The sequence below is a fragment of the Strix uralensis genome, chromosome 33 (assembly GCF_047716275.1).
Source record: "Strix uralensis isolate ZFMK-TIS-50842 chromosome 33, bStrUra1, whole genome shotgun sequence".
Lineage (NCBI taxonomy): Eukaryota > Metazoa > Chordata > Aves > Strigiformes > Strigidae > Strix > Strix uralensis.
Window position 1 is genome coordinate 567,902 of NC_134004.1, and position 23,620 is coordinate 591,521.

At 58.0% G+C, this 23,620-nt stretch overlaps 2 protein-coding genes across 2 annotated transcripts; one reads left to right on the top strand and one right to left on the bottom strand.

The window, feature by feature from the left end:
- The first annotated feature begins 6,608 nt into the window (after positions 1 to 6,608).
- LOC141936631 (sodium-driven chloride bicarbonate exchanger-like) lies at positions 6,609 to 8,075 on the top strand. Its single transcript, XM_074853765.1, has 4 exons — positions 6,609 to 6,981; positions 7,343 to 7,516; positions 7,616 to 7,747; positions 7,971 to 8,075. The coding sequence occupies exons 1-4, from the start codon at positions 6,871 to 6,873 to the stop codon at positions 7,989 to 7,991; spliced, it is 438 nt and encodes a 145-aa protein (XP_074709866.1). The 5' UTR covers positions 6,609 to 6,870; the 3' UTR covers positions 7,992 to 8,075.
- Positions 7,739 to 9,459, bottom strand: LOC141936630 (separin-like). Its single transcript, XM_074853764.1, has 3 exons — positions 9,361 to 9,459; positions 8,993 to 9,279; positions 7,739 to 7,994 (listed from the first exon to the last, which is right to left on the bottom strand). The coding sequence occupies exons 1-3, from the start codon at positions 9,403 to 9,405 to the stop codon at positions 7,844 to 7,846; spliced, it is 483 nt and encodes a 160-aa protein (XP_074709865.1). The 5' UTR covers positions 9,406 to 9,459; the 3' UTR covers positions 7,739 to 7,843.
- Positions 9,460 to 23,620: the final 14,161 nt, after the last annotated feature.

The following is a 23,620-nucleotide window of genomic DNA, read 5'->3' on the forward strand; positions in this document are numbered from 1 at the left end:
CCAGGAAATGCCGTCTGTCCCCATCCCCTCCTGCGTCCAGCACTGGCCTGAAATAGTCGCTGCAGCTACAGGGGACAATCTTGTGAGCCTCGGACTCGACGCCGTCCATACTGATGGTCACGTCACAGACTGTCCCCTCCAGGCAGAGATCGCTGAAGCTGGCACAAGCCATCTCCATCACCTGCCTCTCCGGGTGTGAGGACGAAGAGCCTGTGGGTGCCGAGCTGTCACCCCTGCTGCAGCCCAAGGCAGTGGAAGGTGCTTCTGCAGGCTTTGTCCTGTCCCTCCAGCACTACACAGCTCATTAATTCTCTTTTTGAGGATGAAGAGACATTTTCTAGATTCTCAGCACATCACGGAATTTCAGAGATCCTTGCCTACTGGTACTCTGCTCACTACTAATACGATTACTTTTGTTTGTGCCTTCTGTGCTCTTTCCCTGAGGAAAAGAAGGGAACCACTTGTGGTGGGCTGATCTCAGCCAGATGCCCGGCAGCCAGAAAAAGCCAGACCCAGGGATGGAACAGCTGATTTCAGCGGCGGCCTTTGGAGCAAGGACAGGGGTGGTTGGCACCGTGAGAAAGGAAGTGGGGAGGAGGGGATGTGGAGACCACCAGAAGAGAGAGAAGAGAAGGAGGCACTAAATGTCTAAGTGTAACCACTGCAAACGTAAGTTCAAGAACAAACTTCATCTGTTTGTTACAGAGCAGAGATGGAGCCAAGGGGTGACATTCCCCAACAAAGTGCTGCCCGGATGCTCACAGACACAGGATTTCTTAAAACAAGCTCATTTATTCGGTATTTACTTGGGGTAGATCCTGCGCCTCCAAGCAGGAGGAGCACCACAACTGTGAGCGTGGGGTGCCCGAGGGGTGGTCTCAGGGGCGCGAGCAGGAGGCGCTTGGGGATGTTGTTCTGGGGGCACTCGTAGGCGCTGCCCTGTCCCAAGGCTGGATGCGGCCCCGTCAGAAAGTTCTTGGGGAGGGCTTGGCAGGTGCAGCAGAGGTCCCTGCCTTATCCAGAGGCTTGTCTCCACCCAAGGTGTCACTGGGCTCTGCTTTGCCCTCCCAGGCCTCATCCTCCTCTCTCTGCTCCTCGGCACCGCTGGAGCTTCCCCACTGGCTGCCGCTGTCACCGTCAGCGCTGCTCTGCCTGGGCAGCCAGTAGAGCCCAAAAAGCACGAGCAGGGCGTCGGCAGAGGCCCAGAACCACCAGTGCTGGCAGGCAGCGAGGAGCAGGCCTTCCGGAGCGAGGCCGCGCCGCTCCTGGCTGCTCTGCTCCATCTTCTCCATCAGCCAGGTCATCTCCTGCTGCTCCTTGCGCTGCCGCAGGAGCTCTTGTGTGGCCGCATCTTCCCGGTCACCAGCTCTCAGGGCGTATTGCGCGATGCTCAGCAGGGTCAGGATGCGTGTGAGTCCCACAACCATGGTCTGGAGGAGGAGGGGGAGAGGGGCTCAGTGGGGCTGGGTGGGAGGGAGGTGGTGGCTGGAGCAGCAGGGGAGAATATGCCAGGGCTGGGGCCCGGTGGGAAAGGGGCCAAGGGAGCTGAGAGGCAGTAAGGGGGAGGGTGGTGAGCGCTGCAGGGACAGGGACATCTCCCCACAGCCCCCGGGCACTGGCCGTGGCTGGCAGCCCCGACACCCCTGTGCCCAGCCCCGAGGGCAGCACCTGCCCTGCCCCAGGCGCTCCCCGCAGCAGCTGTGCCCTCGCCCCGGCTGTAGAAACCCCCCTCAGGAGCCAGAGCTTCTGCCCCGGCCCTTGTCCGGCCCAGCCTTCCCCCCCGCCGGCCTCACTCACCGCTGGCCGAGCCGTACTGCAGGGCAGGAGAAGGAGGGGCCCTTGCTGGAGGGGACCCCGCTGCGCCTCAAACCCCAAGCCCCGAGCCCACGAGCTCTGGGTAGAGCAGCAGCTCTGCTACAAGGAGATCCCCGAGGCCTGCGTGGGCTCCTGCCAGGCCAAACGCGCCATCAGTGTCCCCCCCCGTGTCCCCAAAATCTCAGGGGGTCCCCAACCCCTTTTTTGGGGACATCCTGGTGTCCCCAACTGAACACTGACCTCTTGGGTTGGTGGCCTCTCGCTCTCCTCCCACCTTCAATATCGTATTTATGGATCCCTGTTGCCCCCCCACCATGTCCCCACCCCCCTGCCTCGTCACTTGGGGTGTCCCCTTGTCCCTTGGGGTGACATCCCCATGTGTCCCCCCCCCCCCCATCAAGCTCTCCTCCAGAGCATCGCCGCTGACCCCGGTCTCTATCGGATGCTTCCACGTTTCAGCACCTTCATCTGGTAGGGGGTGAGTCCCAGGGGTGTCCCCAACATGTAGGGTGACACAGGTGTGTCCCAAAGGTGGGGTGGCCCTTGTGACACCCACACACACTTTTTGGTGCCCCCCTTTCCCCCAGGTCCATGTTAACATAGTGCAGAACAACCTGGTGCTGCTCATCTACCTCATGGGGATGGTGAAGGCTCTGATGGACAACCCCACCCTCTCCCTGGAGAAATATGTGAGTCTGGGGGGTGGTGTCCCTTCCTCTGGGGGATGTCACCAGCCTGTCCTGGTCACCCAGGGCTGCTGTAAACCCCCTGTGTCCTTCTCTGTGTCCCTCCATGTCCCCAGTCTCCACCAGCTCATCCCCATCATCACAACATGCGTCGGGAGCCCCCAGCTCTCCCAGTGTCCCCATGTGAGGCCGTCCCCATGTCCCCCCCGTGTCCCACGGTGTCCCTGTGTGTCATCACAGCATCATGTTTGTCTTTGGGCTTCCTGGGGAGGGACTGCAGCCGGGCAAGACCTGTTGGGGAGCTCAGTCTTCTTTGGGGATGCTCTGTGAGGCAGGAGGACAATTGCTTTGAGCTGCCAGTATTTCTGGAAGGATTACCCACACTTGCCTTCCATCTGGAATACTGTTCAGTGGCACTTGGGGTTTTTTTAATTAAAAAGAAAAATTAAAAAATAGGATGTGTGTGAATAGCTGTGTGCTAGATACAGTGAATAATCTCCTCCTTTTTGGAGTGAATGGCTTTATAATTAAAAATCTCCATTCAATGTTACAAAAAGGGGTTCCCTTGAAGATCCACATGCTTGCTGATGGATTCCTGGCTGACAAAATCCCCTCCCAGCTTGCTTAAACATTAAACCCTCTTTCAAGTGCCATTCAGATTATCTAGTGTGATTTCTTCCAATTAATCATAGCAGTGTAAAGTGTGTATTGTTCTTAAAACCTACGGTCAGAAGTTCATAGAAGCATCTGTGTCTGGTTTAACTGAGTTAAAGCTCTTGTTGTGTCAGGTGGAGGGTTTCTAATGCCGTTTTTTTCTCTCTCAGCAGAGATGACCGTGCACATCTCACCCTCTAGGAGCCAGGACGCCACATCCAGGTTCCAGCCCATGCTGTCCCCAGAGCTCGTGTCCTCGAGGTGAGCAGGGAGGGGCGTCACCCCGCAAGGGGTTGGTGTGTTGCAGCAGTCGGTGCTGTGAGGGCTGAGGGATGGCAGCGGGGTGACAGCAGCTGTTGGGGTCCCTCATTTGCACAGCCCCGCCCCTGCCCGCTGGGGAATCTCTGGGTCCCTGGGGCAGGTTTTGAACAGTCCCTCCCAGTTAGGTCAATGGACCCAGCACAGCCAGGAGATGCGGTGGGAGCTGCTCGGCCTGGCAGAAATCCCTCGGTACTTGTGATTCAGAAGAGGCAAAATTTGGACCCCCAGGTCTCCTTAGATGACCTTCAGGAGCTGGGGGCTGCAGCAGGGACAGGCTCTCTGTCTCTGGTCCAGTGACTGGTCCCATTGCTCACAGGAAGGGGAAGAGCTTTAACAGGTGAATCTGCCATTTCCCTTCTTCTGGGGGTTACAGGAGCTGTTCTGGGCATGAGGGAGGTGTAAATTCACCGGTTGAGTCAGACTGGGTAGAGCAGAGATGGGCTGTCGTTTCTCTGACCTCAGCGCTGTGTCTGTGCTGTAGCTGTAATCATCTCTGCCCGCACAAGTCACCTGGGGGCCTATTTTGTTTTAAAGGAGATATAATGATTAAAGTCTGTGAATCTAGTGCACAGTCTGAAATGAGTACTCGGGGACCAGCAAACTCATCTCCAGACAGGAGCATTTTATCCTCTTGCCCACCAAGTTAACCGGTGCCACCAAGTGCTTCCAGGAGGCCCTTTCACAGTCGCAGTTGTGACCCAAGTGTGAGACCCAGTGGCTGGGATTTTCTTGCTTTGAACACAGTAATCCTGGCAATGCCCTTCCGCAGCCCCGGTGGCAAGGGGAAAAGAGAAGCCAAAGGACTTTTTTCTGTTTGCCCCTGTAGTTCTCCTTCGGCTTTTAAGGCACAGCTGCTCTTGGTGCAGCGCCGGCGGTGGTACTTCAGGCGAGGAGGGCGTCAGCTCTCAGCCCTTGGCTTTTGCAAGGAGAAAAACGGTGTGTTTGGTGGGAAGTGCCCTTGCACCAAGGGAAGCTGGAGCCTGGAAGGGCTGAAGATGAAGCTTTGCCCTTGCAGGCTGCTGAGGGCCTTTGGAGGTTGTTGGTGGCCATGTCTTGTGGCCAAGTGCCATCTAGTGAGTCCTGCAGGTATCGCGTTTGGAGACCGAAACTGGCTGTGATAAGAAGTGCAGGGTTTGGGTTTTTTTTTTTCCTCACCCAGTTTAGAAATCCCTCTTCGTTTTTAGAAAGGAACAACAGGAAGGAAGCAGGAGGTTTGTTTTTCTGGTCTGAAACCCTCATCTCTCTCTCCCTGTAGTAAATACTTCCCGCCTCACGTTGTGTACAATATAGGTGATGTTATGAGCTGTTTTATTTGGGTATGGGAAGAAAAAGCTCCTACAAGTCCGTGTTTTTAGGGCCATGCCTGGAGGAGGCAGCACACAGAGGCCTCTTCTGCATAGTGCTGGTGGCCACTGACACCAGCTCTCTGGTGTGCTACATCACCCGCTTCACCGATGAAGCCTTCGCCTCCCTCATCTGCCTCATCTTCATCTACAAGGCTCTGGAGAAGCTGAGTCACCTGCAGGAGATCTGCTTCTGTACATCATATGCTCAAGGGGAAAGTTGGTTCAAATGAGGAACAAGCGGTGCCTCGGTGCCTTATTCCCATTTTAGCAGTGAGCGTGGCTGTAGTGGCAGACATCTGTTTCCTTATTTCTTAATTTAGTTTTTTAAAGGTCTGAATCCAAACAGCCCTTTTCCACCCAATTAAACGCCAGATCTCCCAGGGACAAGCACAGCAGCAGCACCTGACCAAGGGATTTGGCTGCATGTCTGCAGAGGGGGGGGGGGTTTGTTAACCAGCCCTCACGTTGTTGATGTCCCCAACTCTTCCACCTCATGTTAGGGCCCCGTTTGCGATGCCTCTCTCAGCTCTGGTTTCTTGCCCCAGGTACGGTCCACAGTAAGTGACTTTGCTGTTTTCCTCACCATCGTCGTCATGGTGCTCATGGACTTCATGGTTGGGATCCCGTCCCCGAAGCTCCACGTTCCCCATATGTTCAAGGTAACGGGGGGGTTTGGCACGGAGCTGGTTTCAGCTCTTGGGGATGCCCCAAGGGGATGTCGGGGCAGGACAGGGCTGAGTCTGGAGGAGGTGCTGGTGGTGTGACCATCTCTTCTTCCACCCCCGAACGCATCGTTTCCTTCTGGAAATGAGAAGACATCCCCAGACTAGATACCTACAGCAGAAGTATCTGTAGGTGCTTGCACAGCAGAGGACGCTGGCGCTGCTGAACCCCCCGGGAGAGGGTGACGTGAAGCCAGGGCTGGGAGATGCTCTGACACAGGCAGGGAGGGAAAATCAAAGCCAGCGAAGGGGCTGGGCTGGGAGATGATGCTGAGGTGTGAGCTTTGTTGCAGCCTACCAGAGACGACCGTGGGTGGTTCATCAACCCCATAGGACCCAACCCTTGGTGGACGGTGTTGGCTGCGCTCATCCCAGCTCTGCTCTGCACCATCTTGATCTTCATGGACCAGCAGGCCACTGCCGTTACTGTGAACAGGAAGGAGCACAGGCTGAAGGTAAGGGGCTGCAAGAGATGACCCCACCCCCAGCCCACTCTGGGCTGCAGGGATGGGAGAAGCTCCTATTCCAAATGCTTTGTGAAGGCCTTGCTTTGGGACAACGTCAGGCTGCGGGGCAGGATGCTCTCCTGAATTCATGATGATGCAGGGAGAGAATGACAGGGGAGTTCAGATGAGCAATCTTTTGGAGCCCCAAAGAAATCTTAGAGCAATATAGAAGCGCGTTTTTGTTTTAAAATGTCGGCAGCGGCTGGGGGAAGGAATTGTTTTGATGCGCTGCCGGGGGTAACTCAGAGTCACATCGTACTTGCAAGTGGCGGAAATTTCTTTATGAATGAAAAAACCAGTCTCTCCAAACCCACTTTGTCTGAACTCCTGCCAGATCTGGCTGCAAGGTGCTTGCGCAGAGGCTGGCTACATCCTTAGTGGTTTCCAATTCTTGTTTTAAACTTTCAAGCAGTTGGCTTGTGCTCAAGTAGGGTTTGAGCCTGACTTGCGATGTTGTCCTGGCTCTTGTGCCGCGGGATGCTGTATCTCTTGTTTTGCTCCCTGCAGAAAGGATGCGGGTACCACCTGGACCTTTTCATTGTGGCCGTGATGCTCGGGGTCTGCTCCGTGATGGGGCTGCCCTGGTTTGTGGCTGCGACCGTCCTGTCCATCACCCACGTGAACAGCCTCAAAGTAGAGTCCGAGTGCTCAGCTCCGGGAGAACAACCCAAGTTTCTGGGGATACGAGAGCAGAGGGTCACGGGCTTGATGATCTTTGTGATCCGATGGGGAGAATCCGACACACCTCTAACCCTGTGGAAAGTGGAAAGCTTTAGGCAATTTTAGGCAGTGCCTGTAGAAGAGAGGGGTAATACTGAAAATGCAATTTAAACCCCCAAATGACTGCATTCTTTGTTTTCAGTTTATACCAATGCCGGTGCTTTATGGCGTCTTTCTCTACATGGGTGTGTCGTCGCTCAGAGGAATTCAGGTACGGACTCTTGTGCGGCGTGTCGGCTCCCTGGTATTTCACCTCCGTGAAAATGGGGGAATTCAGTGCAAAGGGAAGGCAGTTTCTCCCACTGGTGGAAATCCTTGCTGGGGGGGATTCCGTGGGCCACAAAAGGCTGTTAATAGACCAGCGTGGAATAATGGCAATTTGGTGGGCAGCCCTCATGGGAAGCTGGTTTATAGATGGAGTGAAGGGGAAGTGGGTGCTGCTCCCAGGAGGAACATAGTGGGATCCAGGATTTCTCATGGCACGTGAGGTCCTGAAAACTGCCCCCACATCTCAACAGGGCCAGAAACTTCCCGCAGTCCCAAGGTGGCCACTTCTCACTTTTATTTTGCAGTTCTTTGACCGCCTGAAGCTGTTTTGGATGCCGGCAAAACACCAGCCGGATTTCATCTACCTGCGGCACGTCCCCTTGCGAAAGGTGCATTTATTCACCGTGATCCAGCTGATCTGCCTCGTCCTGCTCTGGGCCATCAAGGTGTCCCGTGCCGCCATCATCTTCCCCATGATGGTAAGAGCCGGTGCCGCTTGGCAGCGGGATGTTTGCAGCGCTGGAGGGAGATGTAGCCTCATCTCTGGCCTCACCGCATCTTCCCTCTTCCTCGTGAAGGTTTTGGCTCTCGTTTTTGTCCGGAAAGTGATGGATTTCTGCTTCTCGAAGCGGGAGCTCAGCTTTCTGGATGACCTTATGCCAGAAGGGAAGTTCTTGGACGGTGCCAAGAATGAAGCCGAAGGGGAAGAGGTAACGCTTGCTGGGGGCTCGGGGCTGGAAGCACCATCAGGAGCCTTTGCTTGGAGCTGTTGCTCTGCAGCTCTCAGGTTTGCCTCCCAAAACTCATCAGCCAGCACAACCTCTCGTGCTTACGCTGAGCTTTGGTTCCCCGGCCCCCCTGTGCCTTGTGCTGGTGCGCTTGGTGGCATCAGTTCCTGTCCTCACGGGTTGCTGTGTGAAATGTTTCTTGCAGGCCAGCTCCTTCTGGATTTGATACCTGGGATGAGACGTTGGAAACAACCATGTTACATCCCCAGGGGCAGGCAGGACCCTGACCGGCCGGGGGAGCAGGATGGGGATGATGGGGACACACCCACAGACACCGCACCAGTAATAAAACAGTTGATGCTACACCTTGTTGTAGGGTCTCTGGGGTGCTGCAGGCCCTGAGGGGGTGATCCCCCACCCCTGCCACCCTTCCCGGGGGTCCCCAGGCTGCCAGGTCCCCCCTGGTGTGAGCTGTGGCCTCCTGGCCCCTGGCCAGGCAGTGGCAGAAGCGACCCACGGCCACACGGGGACAGGGCTGGGGACTGCCTGTGTCCCCTGAGGGGGGTGGCCTGTGGACCTGCACCCCCCTGTGCATGGGGGGAGATGTCCCTGTCCCTGGTGGCAGCCAGCACAGGGGGAGGGTGACCAGGAGGGTCCCCAGCAGTGGCCTGAAGCTCATCACCGCTGCAGGGCCAGGGGCCAGGCAGGGCCAGCACCCAGGAACGATGACAGCACAGGGACACACTGGGACAGGGACCAGGGGACATTCCAAGGTGCACAGGGGAGGAACCACCCAGACCCTCCCAGTGCCCCCCCAGTGCATCCTCGCTGCTTCCTCCAGCATCTGCTGGGCTCATCCCCGGCCCCCTCCCCAGTGTCCCCAGTGCATCCCCCAGCCCCCACCCCAATACCCCCAGGACATCCCCCATCCCCACCCCACTGCCTGCCCCCCCCCCTCCCCAGGGCGCCCGGGGACAGCTCCCCCGGCCTTCCCCAGCACATCCCGGAGCATCCCCCTGTCCCAACCCCCTCAATGCTCCCTTGCCAGCCCTGGAGAGCTGCCTCCTGGGCAGAGCCCTGTGCAGCGCTGGGGGACAGCCTGGGCACGGCCGGTGCCCTGGGCCAGGTCACCGAGCTGCAGTTTCAGCTGCAGGGCCCCAGCTACACCCAGGGAGGTCTGGCAGGGAGGGAAGGGGTCGCAGGGGAGCTCAACCCAAGCTCTGGTACCTGCTGCTCCAGCAGGCATCGCCGCTGCCCTGGCCGGCCGTGGTCCTCAGCAGGTGGTAGCGGATCTTCTCCAGACAGAAGGGAGCAGGCTGTGGCACGGCTCTCAGGTAGCCCTGGCATGCTGCCTCGGCTACGGCCACCAGGCTGGTGACCTGGGGCGGGCAGCCCCCGGGCTGGGCCATCTGCTCGATGCAAATCCGCAGGACTTGGTCACAGACCTGGCTCTTCCGCAGGCGGGAGGCCTGGCTGCTGTCGGAGGCATCTTCCAGGGAGCACGAGAGGCGTTCCTGGGGAGGGGAGGGTGTCAGGGCGCCCCGGGGGAGGGATTCCCCCCCCCCAGCAGAGCTCCCCCCCGGTCCCCGGCTCACCCCCAGCTCGGCCAGCAGCTCCTCTGTGCCCTCCCAGCTCTGCATCGCAGCAGCAAAATCAGCTCCTCAGAGGAGCTTCAGGTGTGACACCAGGCTGGCGACTGGGGCAGGAAAGGAAAGGTGTGAGACCCCCCCCCCACAGCTCACAGGAAACTCCCAGAGCCACTCCCCAGGCTCCCCCTCAGTGCTCACAGCGTGCCCCCCCCCCCCCATTCTCCAGCTCCCTGGGAACCCCCAGCCCCACTCCCCAGTGCACCCAGGACCCGAAGATCCACTCCCCAACCCCGAGAGGGACCAGAGCCCCCCCCAATCCCACTCCCTGATCCCCTCAAGGCTCACAGCCCCCCCCCCGGGCCCACTCCCCGATTCCCTCAAGGCTCACAGCTCCCCCCAGCCCCACACCTCGATTCCCTCAAGGTTCGCAGCCCCCCCCCCGCCCCACTCCCCAATCCCCTCAGGGCTCACAGCCCCCCCCAGCCCCACTCCCCAATCACCTCAAGGCTCACAGCACCCCCCCAACCCGACTCCCCAGTCCCCTCAAGGCTCACAGTGGCCCCCAGCCCCACACCCCGATTCCCTCAGAGACCACAGCCCCCCCAATCCCACTCCTCGATCCCCACAAGGCTCACAGCCCCCCCAGCCCCACTCCCCGATCCCCTCAGAGGCCACAGCCCCCCCAGTCCCACTCCCCGATCCCCTCAGGGCTCACAGCCCCCCCCGGCCCCACTCCCTGATCCCCTCAAGGCTCACAGCCCCCCCAATCCCACTCCCCCATCCCCTCAAGGCTCACAGCGCCCCCAACCCCACTCCCCCATCCCCTCAAGGCTCACAGCGCCCCCCAGCCCCATTCCTCGATCCCCTCAAGGCTCACAGCCCCCCCCAGCCCCACTCCCCTCAGGGCTCACAGCCCCCCCCAGCCCCCCTCCCCGATCCCCTCAAGGCTCACAGCCCCCCCCGGGCCCACTCCCCGATCCCCTCAGGGCTCACAGCCCCCCCCGGGCCCACTCCCCGATCCCCTCAGGGCTCACAGCTCCCCCCAGCCCCACACCTCGATTCCCTCAAGGCTCACAGCTCCCCCCAGCCCCACACCTCGATTCTCTCAAGGTTCGCAGCCCCCCCAGCCACACTCCCCAATCACCTCAAGGCTCACAGCACCCCCCCAACCCGACTCCCCAATCCCCTCAAGGCTCACAGCGGCCCCCAGCCCCACACCCCGATTCCCTCAGAGACCACAGCGCCCCCAATCCCACTCCCCGATCCCCTCAGGGCTCACAGCCCCCCCCCAGCCCCACTCCCCAATCCCCGCAAGGCTCACAGCCCCCCCAGCTCCACTCCCCGATCCCCTCAGAGGCCACAGCCCCCCCAATCCCACTCCCCGATCCCCTCAAGGCTCACAGCCCCCCCCAGCCCCACTCCCCAATCCACGCAAGGCTCACAGCCCCCCCAGCTCCACTCCCCGATCCCCTCAAGGTTCGCAGGCCCCCCCCGGCCCGACTCCCCGATCCCCTCAGAGCCCACAGCCCCCCCCCAATCCCCTCAAGGTTCACAGCCCCTCCAGCCCCACTTCCCGATCCCCTCAGTGCCCACAGCCCCCCCAATCCCACTCCCCGATCCCCTCAGAGCCCACAGCCCCCAGCACTCACCCTCACGCTGCTCCGCGGCCACCGCCTGGGGGCGGTTCCCGCCCTTTTCAAATATTCGCCGCGGCCAATCAGCGCGCGGCTCCACTGGCCGCCCGCGCGGGGCACGCCGGGAGTTGTAGTCCCGCCTCGGGGCGCGCATGCGCACGGCGCCTCCCGCCAGGCGGGGCCGAGCGGGGACCGCCGTGTTATGGCGGCGGGTGTGCGGGGACCCGGGGGACGGGGGTGGCTGTGCAGGACCCTCGTGCGAGGGGTGGTTGTCACAAGGGCCCTCCCTCCCCGCGGGAACCCCCCGGCCCCGGGTGTCGGTTGCTCGGCCTTGCCGGCCCAGGCGGGAAAACCGTCGGGATGCGCCATTGCCCTCAGAGGAGCCCGGTCCCGCGCCCGTCCCCCCTCAGCCCTTCGCTCCCGCCGCCGGGGGTCCCTGTGACAGGGCAGCGCCGGCCGTGCGGCTGCTGGCGACATTTCACCCGGGACACAGCCCCAGCTCTGGGCACCTGCAGCCGGGAGGGTCCGGGATGCCGCCCTCTGCCTGAAACCACGTTTTCTTCCCCAAACCTCCTCTCCCCCGAGCGGAGTTCCTGACCCAGACCCCAGGGAGATGAATGACCCCACAGCAGCACCTCCAAAACCCCCTTCAAAAGCTCCAAAAATGCCTCCGACTCCACCCTTCAAAAGACACCGGAGCGGCACAGCGAGACAAACAAAGACTTTTATTGTTTTATTTTCCAATTATGGTCAATGGTGACAAGAGAGAAATCAGACAGTCACGGCTGTGGCGGGTGGAACCCGTCAGTCAACAGCAACACTTCACGGTCAGGACCCACGAGGTGACGACACCAATTTATGTTATTTGAGTTCCACAGAATGAACCCAAAATAAATCAATTTACAAAAAAAAAAAACCAACAACAAACCCAACCAAAAAAACTCACACAAAGATTCAAAGTGATAAATAACACAGGTTTGCTTAACGGATTTTTTTTTTTCCCCTCAGTTTTATTTACAACATGGAGCATTTCCAAACTAGATCATCTCTTACAATAAAATATATTTATTTCAGCATCTCCAAAACAAAAATAATTCCTATATTTCTAAATGTAGCGCACTGGGAGAAAATAAAATAATAATTAAAAAAAAATGGGCCAGCACCTTATTTATTATCCTTTTACACCCCTTTGGGATTCCCATGCACTTTGGGAAGGGGCCCACGGGAGACTGGGGGAGCTGTTTTAAGGCACCAAAGATGAGGAAAACACCCAGCACCCATCCCGCATCGCTGGGAAGGGGGGTTGCTGCCCACTAAAGCAGCGCAGGTCACTGCAAGGACAGTTTGGGTTTGAGTCCTAAAGCAGCGCCAGGCACTGGGGGTTTCCCCCAACAGAATTTTCCTCTGCACAGGGAAATACTAAATCCTCCCAAAATAAGGAGCCAGCCGTGGGTTTCTGGTGGGTGAAGGGGGCAGCCAAGCGCTGGGTCTCCCCGCCAGCCCCAGGGGGTACAAATACCTTTTAGATGGCCCGCAGGCACGGTACTGAGCAAGACTTCAGCTTGCCTTTAATTTTTTAAATAAATAAACAAATTAAAAATGCTAGCCCTGTAAATAGCTAAAACAAAGCTTCAAAGGGAGAAGACGGCTGTGCTGGGGCACGCTGGGGAAGCCTGGTTTGCTGACAAGGCAGCTGCCAACATTTTGCAGCTCCCCGAGGCCAGGGGAGACGCAGAGCCCCGTGGAGTGGGACCCAGCCCCTCTTCATTAAACCTGGCACCATTTTCCTCCCAGGGTGGGTTTCTTTCTTTCTTTCTAAACTGGAGAGATGCCAGGCACGTGCTGAAAACAACCCCAGCCCCTGGTCCTGGTCCCTGCCAGGAGGCCGTGGAGTCCAGCCCGGCTCTCTCCTCTCACATAGAGGAAAATAAAAAGGAAAAAACCAAACTTGTCCTGTATTAGAAGGCAAATAATTGCATTTTAGGGGCAGGGCAGCAATAGGACTGGTACCACAGCCACCCAGCTCCACACCCATTGCGGTTCACTGGCTTAATGCTTATACCTCCACGGGAATCAAAGTTTATTTTCAATGGGGAGGTCGGGGCTCTCCTCCACTGGGACATTTTCTCTCTGGGGAGGAGGAGACGGCACGTTGGAGCAGCAAGCACAGGCCCATGCTCAGGGCCAGGCACGGGAAGGCAGCGTGGACGGGACGTACAGGGGCATCACAGAGGAACAGCAGCAAGAAAACCCAGGCTTGGCACCTTTCCCTTCCTCCAAGCCTTTTGTTTTTGCCTCCCCTCCTTTTTAAAGAGCTAAACCAGTCTCCCCCCCCGACAGTCCCCATGCCACGCTGGCAACAGTCCAACTACAGTTTCCAAAACCCCATCCCGTAAAAGCTGTCTGATTTTAGCCCCACTTGGGGCTGTGCAACTTTCATCCTTACAGAGCAAGCTTACATTTTCTTTTCCCCACCCGTTTGCAAGGAGCAACAACTTGCCGTTGCCATGTGGGTTGGTTGGATGCCCGAAATGGCCACCTAGTTTCCTCCTCCCCATATCTGGTGTTTTTCTCTTTTGCCGCAACTGCGCCCTGTGCAGCTCTTTTTTCAGCCTGATACCTTAGCAATTCATTATGAACCACCCTCCATAACTTTCCCAACCTTTTTGCTGTCTTATCATCGTTCAATGTTAATTCCCATAATTTATCTCCAAATTTTCGCCATTCCGATAACTCATGAACTGCATGTGGATTAATAAAACAACCTTGCTCTACCCCATAAGCTAAAAGCCCCTGAAGATCCTTTTTTACATCTATTCCCTCAACCTGGCGTTGTGTCAGCCAGGATGCAAATAAATCATATGCTGCTTGCCTGTCCATACCTGAATTTTTTCCGTTGCAGCCTTTCCAGGTCTCGGCAGCACGTATCAGCAGGGTTCACCTCTTATGACACCCAGGGCGCGGGCCTTTTCTCTTATTTCAGTCGCCTTTCGCCGTCCTCGCTGCTTAAGGACCTGAACCACCTTCACTGGTCTTTATCCTTCGTGGCGCCTTATACGTCCTTTGGCACGTATCACGTCGGGGTCACCATTTGTTGAAAGAACGCAGAGGGAGCCCAGCCATCATTTAATGCACAAAGGCTCAACTTTATTAGTACTCACACTTCTTTTATATCTACAATAATCAGTTCATACATATTGCAAAAGCGAGCTCCCTATAGGTTGCTAAGGTTAGATACCTTGGTTGCTAAGGTTAAATACCAATCCCACCCCTTATGATTTCTGCAAGGCCTTCTACATAGTCTTGCTTCTGTTCTTTGTTCTTCTTTGATACTTTTCGGTATTTTCCCATCACGTCGCCGTTGTCAGCGGTGCTGTGCCCTTTCTCACGTAGCCAGTTGTTAGCAAACTGCTCCACACTGTGCAGGCACCTGCCTCTGCCCAGGGGCTGGGGGGCAGCGGGGCCTGACGCTGTTTCTTCTCTTGCTGCAGCTCCCGGGCGCTGAAGGAGCTGTGGGTGCGCACATCGCTGGGGTAAGCTGGGGGTGCTGCAGGCACAGCCAGATGGGGGAACACGGCTCCCCCGTAAGGAAATAACTCTTTCCTTATTACCTAGAAGGACATTTTCTATACTGCAGTGTCCTTTGGTGCTCACAAATGCTCTGGCTGAACCCAACTCTTTCACAGCATTGCAAAGGATGTGTCATTGTGGAGCACTTTTCCCTGTTCAGACAACGACGTTCTTACTGTGGGTCTTCACGAAGGTAAGGAGAGCTCAGAAGTCAGGGTTGATCTCCTGTAGAGTGATATAGGTCGAATAAAGGAAAAACTAGTCAGGAGCTCTGGTTGTGCTGCACAAAGTGTTTTTCTAAGAGCAAAGAAATGGAAGCTAAAGGAAGGAGAAGTTGGAGGAAAATCCTGGGGATGACCAAGAATGTCAGGGGAGGCTGTGACATCTGCTGGCATATCAGCTCAGAGCTGCTGTGGCACACGACTCCAGGTGCACACACTCGTGCTGTCCTTCACCTCATTACTCTGCGCGCTGCGTTTTGGCCCACACGGGAAAGCCGAATCGGCCGTAGGTGGCTGAGGTGAGGCAAGTGCCACGTGTGGGAGACGCGGCAGCAGCGAGTGTGGGTCAGAGGGCAGCGCGTGGGGAGAAAGGGAGCGGAGGCGCGGGCCGTTCGGGGAAATCTGTGATCCAAACGTTCCTGGCCCGGCTGGCATGCCGTTAGCTCACAGCACCGGGACTGTGTCTCTGCTGGGGGTTTCTGCCTGCTCTGGGACAGGAGCAAATCGTGACCAATGCAGAAAATGCAGGAAAGCAGAGCAAATTCTGGAGGGGGTTAATTCGAGGTGTGGGGGAAATGGTAAGTCGAAGCGTTGCTGCCTGGTTAAACAAAGACTTTAATCTGTTTATTGAATGTGGTACCGTGGCAAGGTTTCAGATCTCACAGGTGCCAGCACTGGTTTCGTAGCCAGTGTTATCACAAAAAGGAGCACCAGGATCTCTCCCTCTGCGAGCTGGAGGTGGGTGGTGTGATCCACGGGTCAGAGGTTGGAAATGCACAAAGCAGGGTGTTAAAGCCAGGCTTTAACTGTTTTTCAAAGCTTGGCATAACTTGGCCAATCCAATAATCCTGTTCAAATCCACCATTTTTTTAAAAAAAGTATTCTTCCAGAATACTGGCAGGCAACCCACTGTCACGTCACTGTGCAGTGGGCTGTGACGTCAGCAAGCAATGGAATGTGACCTCACATCCCTCCCTGCAGGCTCTGCCTGCGCCCGGCCCAGTCTGGCTCCTGCCTGGACTCCTGCCGAGCGTGTCTGCGAGGTCTGGAGGGTCGAGCCAGGCTGCTCCGGGTGCTGGGTTGTGCTCTGGGGGCTGCCGGCGGCAGCTCTCAGTGCCCGTCCCGGAGCCATCCCCTGTGTTTCCCCAGCCCTGCCTGGGTCAGGCAGCCGGGCACCGCCGGGCGCGCTCGCGGCAGCGGAGGTGAGCTGTGTGGGGGAGCGTCCCCCCGGGGCGGCCCTGGGGCAGGTGATTGGACTTGGGGAGCCGGGAGGGTGTCCTTCGCCAGGGGCCTGGGCATTTCTTCCTCCCCTCCCTCCCCTCGCTGGGACAGCCAGTGACCGGGGCCACTCTCACTTTGGCAGCACAGGACACCTTTTGGCGGCGCCGGCACCAGTGAGCGGGAGCAGCTCCTCGTCCTCAGCACTCCCCACCCCGCTGCAGCACGTGAACGTGGCCATGGAGTCAGAGCAGATCTGCCCCATCTGCCGCGATGAGCGAGATGACGCCGCTTATGTGATTCCCTGCTGCCACCGGTTCTGCCTGGGCTGCATCCTGCAGTGGGCAGATGTGAAGGCAGAGTGCCCGCTCTGCAGGAGACCGGTAGAGTCGGTGCGGTTCGCTGTGCCGGGAGGCAATGGCTATCGAGAGTGTGCCATCACGCTCCTCCAAGGATCGCCCGAAGCCAGCAGCCAGGCCGACACAGCTCCCAGCCGCCTGGCCGAAAACAGCCCCCATCGCCCTGTGGCTTCCCCTCCATCCTCTCCGCAGGGGACACTGTCCCCAGATGAGCAGGGGGCTGCAGAGCCAGAGGCTGTGGGTGGCATCCTGCCCGAGGGCTGGGCAGGATTCTTCCAAACACAAGAATATTTCCTCGATCCCGTGCTGTTCTGGCTGCGCCGGGAGCTGGAGGCGATCTATGGGTCCCAGTGGTGGCAGGTACAGCGTTCAGAGGGCAACATCCTGCACGCCCTGTGCGTCCACGGCCCGGCTGCGGAGGCCATGGTCCGGGAGCTGCAGCCTGTCCTCGGGGAACACGCAGCCCCTCTGGTCCGTGGCATCATCGACGCCATCGAGAGCTGCAGCGAGGACATCTGGACCCTGCCGTGCTCCCCGGCTCTGGGGGAGGAGGACGACAGCTCCGAGGGCAGCTCCAGCGCCACCAACTCTGGCTGCAGCAGCTCCCGCTGCGGGACTGCCAACACCTACGCGACCTCCTCCAGCAGCCCTGAGAGATCTGACAGGGAGGAGGAAGCCACCCTCTGTGGGGGTCCCGGCCGCCCCCCATCTGCGCCCGTCCCGGCAGAGCAGGAGCAGCCCCAGGAGGAGCCGGGGCAGGCGGTGGCGGCAGGTCCCTCTGCTCCCAGGCAGCGCAGGAACTGCTCGAGCGGGAGGCCCAGGCGTCCCCTGAAGAGGAGGGCCCCCGGCCCCCAGGACTCTCCCCAGCCCTGCAAGAGGCCGCCCCGCCGGCAGCACTAGCAGGGCTGCAGCAGGGCTTTATTCAAGTCCAAGAAAATAAATTCCTGTTTCCCTGACCCTGTCTCCAGGTGCTGCTTTCTCCCCCTTCTCCTGGTGCCTTTCCCTGCCCCACCCTGTGCCCCACCGTGGTGGCCCCCGCCTGCTGCTGACTGTCCACGGGCACTGGAGCAGCGGGGAGAGGCTGCAGGGCGTCACTCTGTCCATACTCTTCGTTCCTTCCCCAGACGCCTCCAGCTCACGGCAGGGGCCTCTCCCAAAACATCGCTGCCTCAGTCACCATCAGGTTGGGCTTTTCTTCAGTAGTAATTGTCTCATCCACCTGAAATGAATCTCTTTATAAGTTCTGTCTTATAAACAGTATGGATGCTGGGGCAGTACTCCAGGTCGGCCCACAGGAATGTTTCAGAGCAGCAGGATCTCGGGAAACGGTTTCTGCACACCCGTGCCTTTCTCTGGGTTGCGCAGCAGAGGAGGCACGAGGCCCGTGATGTGATGAACAGGCCCTTCCCTCATCCTTGAGAAACCACTGGGAAGACAGCAAAGAGATCACTGTATGAAGGACAGAACATTCTTCCAGCGTGCTGGCAAAATCTGAGCTCTGTCCTTCTGCAGTGTCTCTGCAGGGCCCCGTGGGGAGGCTCAGGGCTGCCACACGCAGCTCCGTGGGCTTGGACGGGGCCGTGGGCTGTCCCCTCGTCTGGCCTCCTGGCCTCAAGCAGGGTCAGATCTGCTCGTGTTCTTGCAAGGTGTTGTTAAATCCTCAAAAGTCTCCACCTCTCCTGTAAGCACCCTCTGCCAGTGCTTCATCAGCCTTTACACCAGAAAGTTTGCCCTGAGCTCTAACCTGCAGCATCCCTGCTGCTGTTGAAATCTGCTGTTTCCCGTCTCGCTCACGGCCGACGTTCAGCAGAGCTGCTGCTCCTCAGCTTTCTGGCTGTCTTTGTGCTGTGTTCCATCTCTTTGGTCCTCTGCTGCAGAAATGCAGAGCCCAGTTCCTCCAAAGGCTGGATGGCTCCGTTGGCTCCAAACTTCTACGTGTCCATGGTACTTCCTAGATTGCTGGTCATTCAGCCCGTGAGCTCGCTCCTGTGGAGCCGAGTGCCCAGCGGCCTCCTCAGTGCTGGGCAGAGCTGAGGGGTGGCTGCTCGTGCCTTGGAGGCTCTGCACCGGCTCGGACATCCCGTGGACCTTTGCTGTCATTTAATGAGACACGGTGTACACCCAGCTCCTGATTCCCTGCAGCTCCCAGGCCTGTTCCTGCAGGGCTGCTCCCTGGCCAGCTGTTCCCACCCCGTGTCACTGCTTGTTTTGGCGTTGCAGTCACTGTGCTGGGTGTCCCTGGTCTCGTTTCCTGCAGGCAACATCCCTTCACATCGGTGTGTGCTTTGAAGATGGCAAGTGCTGTCCATCGTGCCTGATGATAAAGAAATCTGGCTGCACTTAGTGGTGAACATGACTCGGTCAGAAACTGAGCTCAAGGTATAAAGCTGTGTGGTGTGTACGGTTTGATTCAGTAAGTGTAAAAATTTGCTCTGCTCACAGATTAAGGGCACCGAAGGTCCATGTATCTTCCCCAATTCAGCAGCTTAGCTGTGAAAGCAACACCTCCTCCCTTGGTTTTACATCTTCTCAGCTCCTCTCTTCGATGTGGCACAAACACAGCGTGATGAACCCAGTCACAGGCTGTACATCGACTGGATTTCACAGCGGAGCGGTTCATAGCAGCAGTTTGTAACGTCCACGCTCACCCTCTGACTGCCTTAGCCCGTTGCTTCTCTCGACAGTGAGTTTGGCAGCCTGGCTTTTCCTGAACAGCTGGGCTGCTGATGGATTTATCCAAATCTGGGTGTTTCTTTCTCCATGTGCTGAAAGCAGTGGAAGAGGTTGTTGGTGCTGTCTGTGCTCATGGAGCTCCTGCAGGGAAAACGTGTCGGATGTGTTTTCACGCTCGTGATGGGTGAGCCCTGAATCGTATCAACTTTAAATTGGGTAGTGTCCGTCCTGGGTTGCTCTTCTGCTCCTCCTTAAGGGATTATACAAAGCTTTTGCTCTGTGGGGAAGTTCCAGAATTTATCAGGAACATTTCTGTATTAAACAAGCCTTGTTTTTGTCAGTATGATCAACTGTAGCAAGCAGTATACGGGGCTTTTCTGCCAGCGGCACTACTTACTTTTGATAAGTATGTGTCATTAAACACATCATTTGACAAATCGTCTTGCTGATCTTAGGTTAATAGGAAAAATAGTGATAAAAATGTGACTTTTTTCATACAGTCCTTCTCATCCATAGAGGGCAAAGCACTTTATAAAGGACAGTAAGGTTTGTTATGTGCCTTTGTAGATGGGGAAATGACTATAGAAAGATTAAATGACTTAAAGACACATTTCATGTAAGAAACCGAGCTTGTCATGGACAGTGACTGTGAGCCAGCAATGTGCACTCGCAGCCCAGAAAGCCACCCGTGTGCTGGGCTGCACCCAGAGCAGTGTGGGCAGCAGGGCGAGGGGGGGGATTCTCCCCCTCTGCTCCGCTCTGGGGAGACCCCCCTGCAGTGCTGGGTCCAGCTCTGGGCCCCCAGAGGGGGTCCCCCAGCTCAAGTGGGGCCAGAGGAGGCCACGAAGATGCTCGGGGGGGCTGGAGCACCCCCCTGTGAGGACAGGCTGAGAGAGTTGGGGGGTTCAGCTGGAGAAGGGAAGGCTCCGGGGAGACCTTAGAGCGGCCTCCCAGGGCTGAAAGGGGCTACAGGAAAGGGGGGAGGGACTCGTTATCAGGAGTGTAGGGATAGGATGAGGGGTGACAGTTTTAAACTGAAAGAGGGGAGATTTAGATGAGATCTAAGGCAGAAATTCTTCCCTGTGAGGGTGGGGAGGCCCTGGCACAGGTTGCCCAGAGAAGCTGTGGCTGCCCCCTCCCTGGAAGGGTTCAAGGCCAGGTTGGACGGGGCTTTGGGCAACCTGGGCTAGTGGAAGGTGGCCCTGCCCGGGGCAGGGGGTGGGACTGGATGGGCTTTGAGGTCCCTTCCAGCCCAAACCACCCTGTGACTCTATGACAGGGCAGTGATGGGTTTGCCAGGTCTGTTAGTAACTCAGCATCTGGGTCTGTTGTGATCTCCTGGGCTTCCCCTGCTGACCTGGGCTGGGTTTGGTCCCTGCTCTGGCTTTCTCCAAGGGCCGGCAGTGGGGCCTCTCGCCGGCTTTGACTGACGGCGACACTGGAGATTCAGGGGTTTGTAAACACTCTGAGAAAAGGAAATACAGACCATCTCTTGAGACTGCGACCGGATTCTCGGCCAGTGAGGAGTGTTCAAGCCGTTATCGTTGTGTTTTCCCTGTGTTACCCCACGGGCTTTTCAGGAGAAAGCTCAGGCTGTGTGCAGTGAGGATTGCTGTGGTTGCTACCAGAGGCACCAGTGGAGAAAGGGCTGTAACCTGTTAGTGGAAGGTGCTGCTCGTCATGGCACAAATACACAAGAACAACCTACCAAACCTCCAAGCAATTATTCCTCTCATGGGGTGTGTTCTAGTTGATTTAAAAGAAGGGAAAAAAATCCCACACAACAGAAACCACCATATGGACTTATCATGTCATGTTCCAGTGTGGGTCAAAGAGGTGAAATTCAGCAAAGTAGAGAAAAACAGGAGAAAAGACGTTGTCTGGGATCGCTGCCACGTTATGGCAGCACTGGGGAGCGGCGCTGTGGCGGTGTGCAGCACTGCCGGCGGCTCGGCGGGTCGTGAGCGACCCACCTCTCGACAGCCTCGGCTCGTGTCCTGCCGCGCTCGGCCTGCTCGACGAGGAGCCTGATCCCGGGGACGGAGAGGTCGAGCAGCTCCGCGGACCCCCGGGTCATCTCCGCGAAGTGACAGAGGATGAACACGTCAGCCGCGTCTCGCAGGGCGGGGCAGCGGTAACACCCCGTGAGCCTCCAGATGCTGATGCAATTTTCCAAGCAGAGCTGGGATTGGAGGAACTCGCAGCACAGCCCGACGATGCCCGTGTCATTGAACCGCTCTGCTGCGATCAGCAAAGCTTCCATGCTGTCGGCCGTGACCGGCGCTGTCCCGGTGTAGGCGTAGGCGATGATGAGCCTCATCGTGTCGGGTGATGTGCCGGGGATTTTATATACTGTCTTCTCGGCGTTGAACAAAGCCCTGAAAAACCAAAGCAGCGATGGGGGAAAAAACAGCTTTGCTGGGTTAAGCCTGGACCCCATGATCCCCTGAGCTGCCTTCCCTGGGCACCAGCGTGGGCAATGTAGCCATGCTGGAGGCCGGGGAGTGGGTTAGTGCCTGTTTGACGAGCTGGGGGCTGAAAAAGGAGTCACAACGTCCAGCTGCGGCCAGAGAGCGACAGGGCAAGGGGTCCCCTCACTTCAGCAAGAGCAGCAGCGAGTAACGGCGTCGTGTGGGGAAGGAAAACCTGGAGCCCGAGGGCGGGTGAGCCCGGCACCGCCTCGGGGCTCGTCAGGCACTGCCTCAGAGCTGCTGGGAGGTCCTGGGCTGGGATGAATTCTGGTGCCCAGGGAGGGACCAGGACCACGGGAGCTGCTGGGTGAGAGCTTAGTGCTGGGGGAAGCGCTGGAGATACCCCCAGGCACTGTGACCCAGGCCAGGAAATGCCGTCTGTCCCCATCCCCTCCTGCGTCCAGCACTGGCCTGAAATAGTCGCTGCAGCTACAGGGGACAATCTTGTGAGCCTCGGACTCGACGCCGTCCATACTGATGGTCACGTCACAGACTGTCCCCTCCAGGCAGAGATCGCTGAAGCTGGCACAAGCCATCTCCATCACCTGCCTCTCCGGGTGTGAGGACGAAGAGCCTGTGGGTGCCGAGCTGTCACCCCTGCTGCAGCCCAAGGCAGTGGAAGGTGCTTCTGCAGGCTTTGTCCTGTCCCTCCAGCACTACACAGCTCATTAATTCTCTTTTTGAGGATGAAGAGACATTTTCTAGATTCTCAGCACATCACGGAATTTCAGAGATCCTTGCCTACTGGTACTCTGCTCACTACTAATACGATTACTTTTGTTTGTGCCTTCTGTGCTCTTTCCCTGAGGAAAAGAAGGGAACCACTTGTGGTGGGCTGATCTCAGCCAGATGCCCGGCAGCCAGAAAAAGCCAGACCCAGGGATGGAACAGCTGATTTCAGCGGCGGCCTTTGGAGCAAGGACAGGGGTGGTTGGCACCGTGAGAAAGGAAGTGGGGAGGAGGGGATGTGGAGACCACCAGAAGAGAGAGAAGAGAAGGAGGCACTAAATGTCTAAGTGTAACCACTGCAAACGTAAGTTCAAGAACAAACTTCATCTGTTTGTTACAGAGCAGAGATGGAGCCAAGGGGTGACATTCCCCAACAAAGTGCTGCCCGGATGCTCACAGACACAGGATTTCTTAAAACAAGCTCATTTATTCGGTATTTACTTGGGGTAGATCCTGCGCCTCCAAGCAGGAGGAGCACCACAACTGTGAGCGTGGGGTGCCCGAGGGGTGGTCTCAGGGGCGCGAGCAGGAGGCGCTTGGGGATGTTGTTCTGGGGGCACTCGTAGGCGCTGCCCTGTCCCAAGGCTGGATGCGGCCCCGTCAGAAAGTTCTTGGGGAGGGCTTGGCAGGTGCAGCAGAGGTCCCTGCCTTATCCAGAGGCTTGTCTCCACCCAAGGTGTCACTGGGCTCTGCTTTGCCCTCCCAGGCCTCATCCTCCTCTCTCTGCTCCTCGGCACCGCTGGAGCTTCCCCACTGGCTGCCGCTGTCACCGTCAGCGCTGCTCTGCCTGGGCAGCCAGTAGAGCCCAAAAAGCACGAGCAGGGCGTCGGCAGAGGCCCAGAACCACCAGTGCTGGCAGGCAGCGAGGAGCAGGCCTTCCGGAGCGAGGCCGCGCCGCTCCTGGCTGCTCTGCTCCATCTTCTCCATCAGCCAGGTCATCTCCTGCTGCTCCTTGCGCTGCCGCAGGAGCTCTTGTGTGGCCGCATCTTCCCGGTCACCAGCTCTCAGGGCGTATTGCGCGATGCTCAGCAGGGTCAGGATGCGTGTGAGTCCCACAACCATGGTCTGGAGGAGGAGGGGGAGAGGGGCTCAGTGGGGCTGGGTGGGAGGGAGGTGGTGGCTGGAGCAGCAGGGGAGAATATGCCAGGGCTGGGGCCCGGTGGGAAAGGGGCCAAGGGAGCTGAGAGGCAGTAAGGGGGAGGGTGGTGAGCGCTGCAGGGACAGGGACATCTCCCCACAGCCCCCGGGCACTGGCCGTGGCTGGCAGCCCCGACACCCCTGTGCCCAGCCCCGAGGGCAGCACCTGCCCTGCCCCAGGCGCTCCCCGCAGCAGCTGTGCCCTCGCCCCGGCTGTAGAAACCCCCCTCAGGAGCCAGAGCTTCTGCCCCGGC

What these genes read in the sequence shown, in the direction of transcription:
- LOC141936631 (XM_074853765.1), top strand. Translation starts at nt 6,871, where the DNA reads ATGCAATTTAAACCCCCAAATGACTGCATTCTTTGTTTTCAGTTTATA. An exon ending in CGTCGCTCAGAGGAATTCAG is followed by an intron (nt 6,982 to 7,342) that starts GTACGGACTCTT and finishes TTTATTTTGCAG; the next exon opens with TTCTTTGACCGCCTGAAGCT. An exon ending in ATGAAGCCGAAGGGGAAGAG is followed by an intron (nt 7,748 to 7,970) that starts GTAACGCTTGCT and finishes TGTTTCTTGCAG; the next exon opens with GCCAGCTCCTTCTGGATTTG.
- LOC141936630 (XM_074853764.1), bottom strand. Translation starts at nt 9,405, where the DNA reads ATGCAGAGCTGGGAGGGCACAGAGGAGCTGCTGGCCGAGCTGGGG. An exon ending in AGCTGCTGGCCGAGCTGGGG is followed by an intron (nt 9,280 to 9,360) that starts GTGAGCCGGGGA and finishes TCCCCTCCCCAG; the next exon opens with GAACGCCTCTCGTGCTCCCT. An exon ending in GATGCCTGCTGGAGCAGCAG is followed by an intron (nt 7,995 to 8,992) that starts GTACCAGAGCTT and finishes GTCTCATCCCAG; the next exon opens with GTATCAAATCCAGAAGGAGC.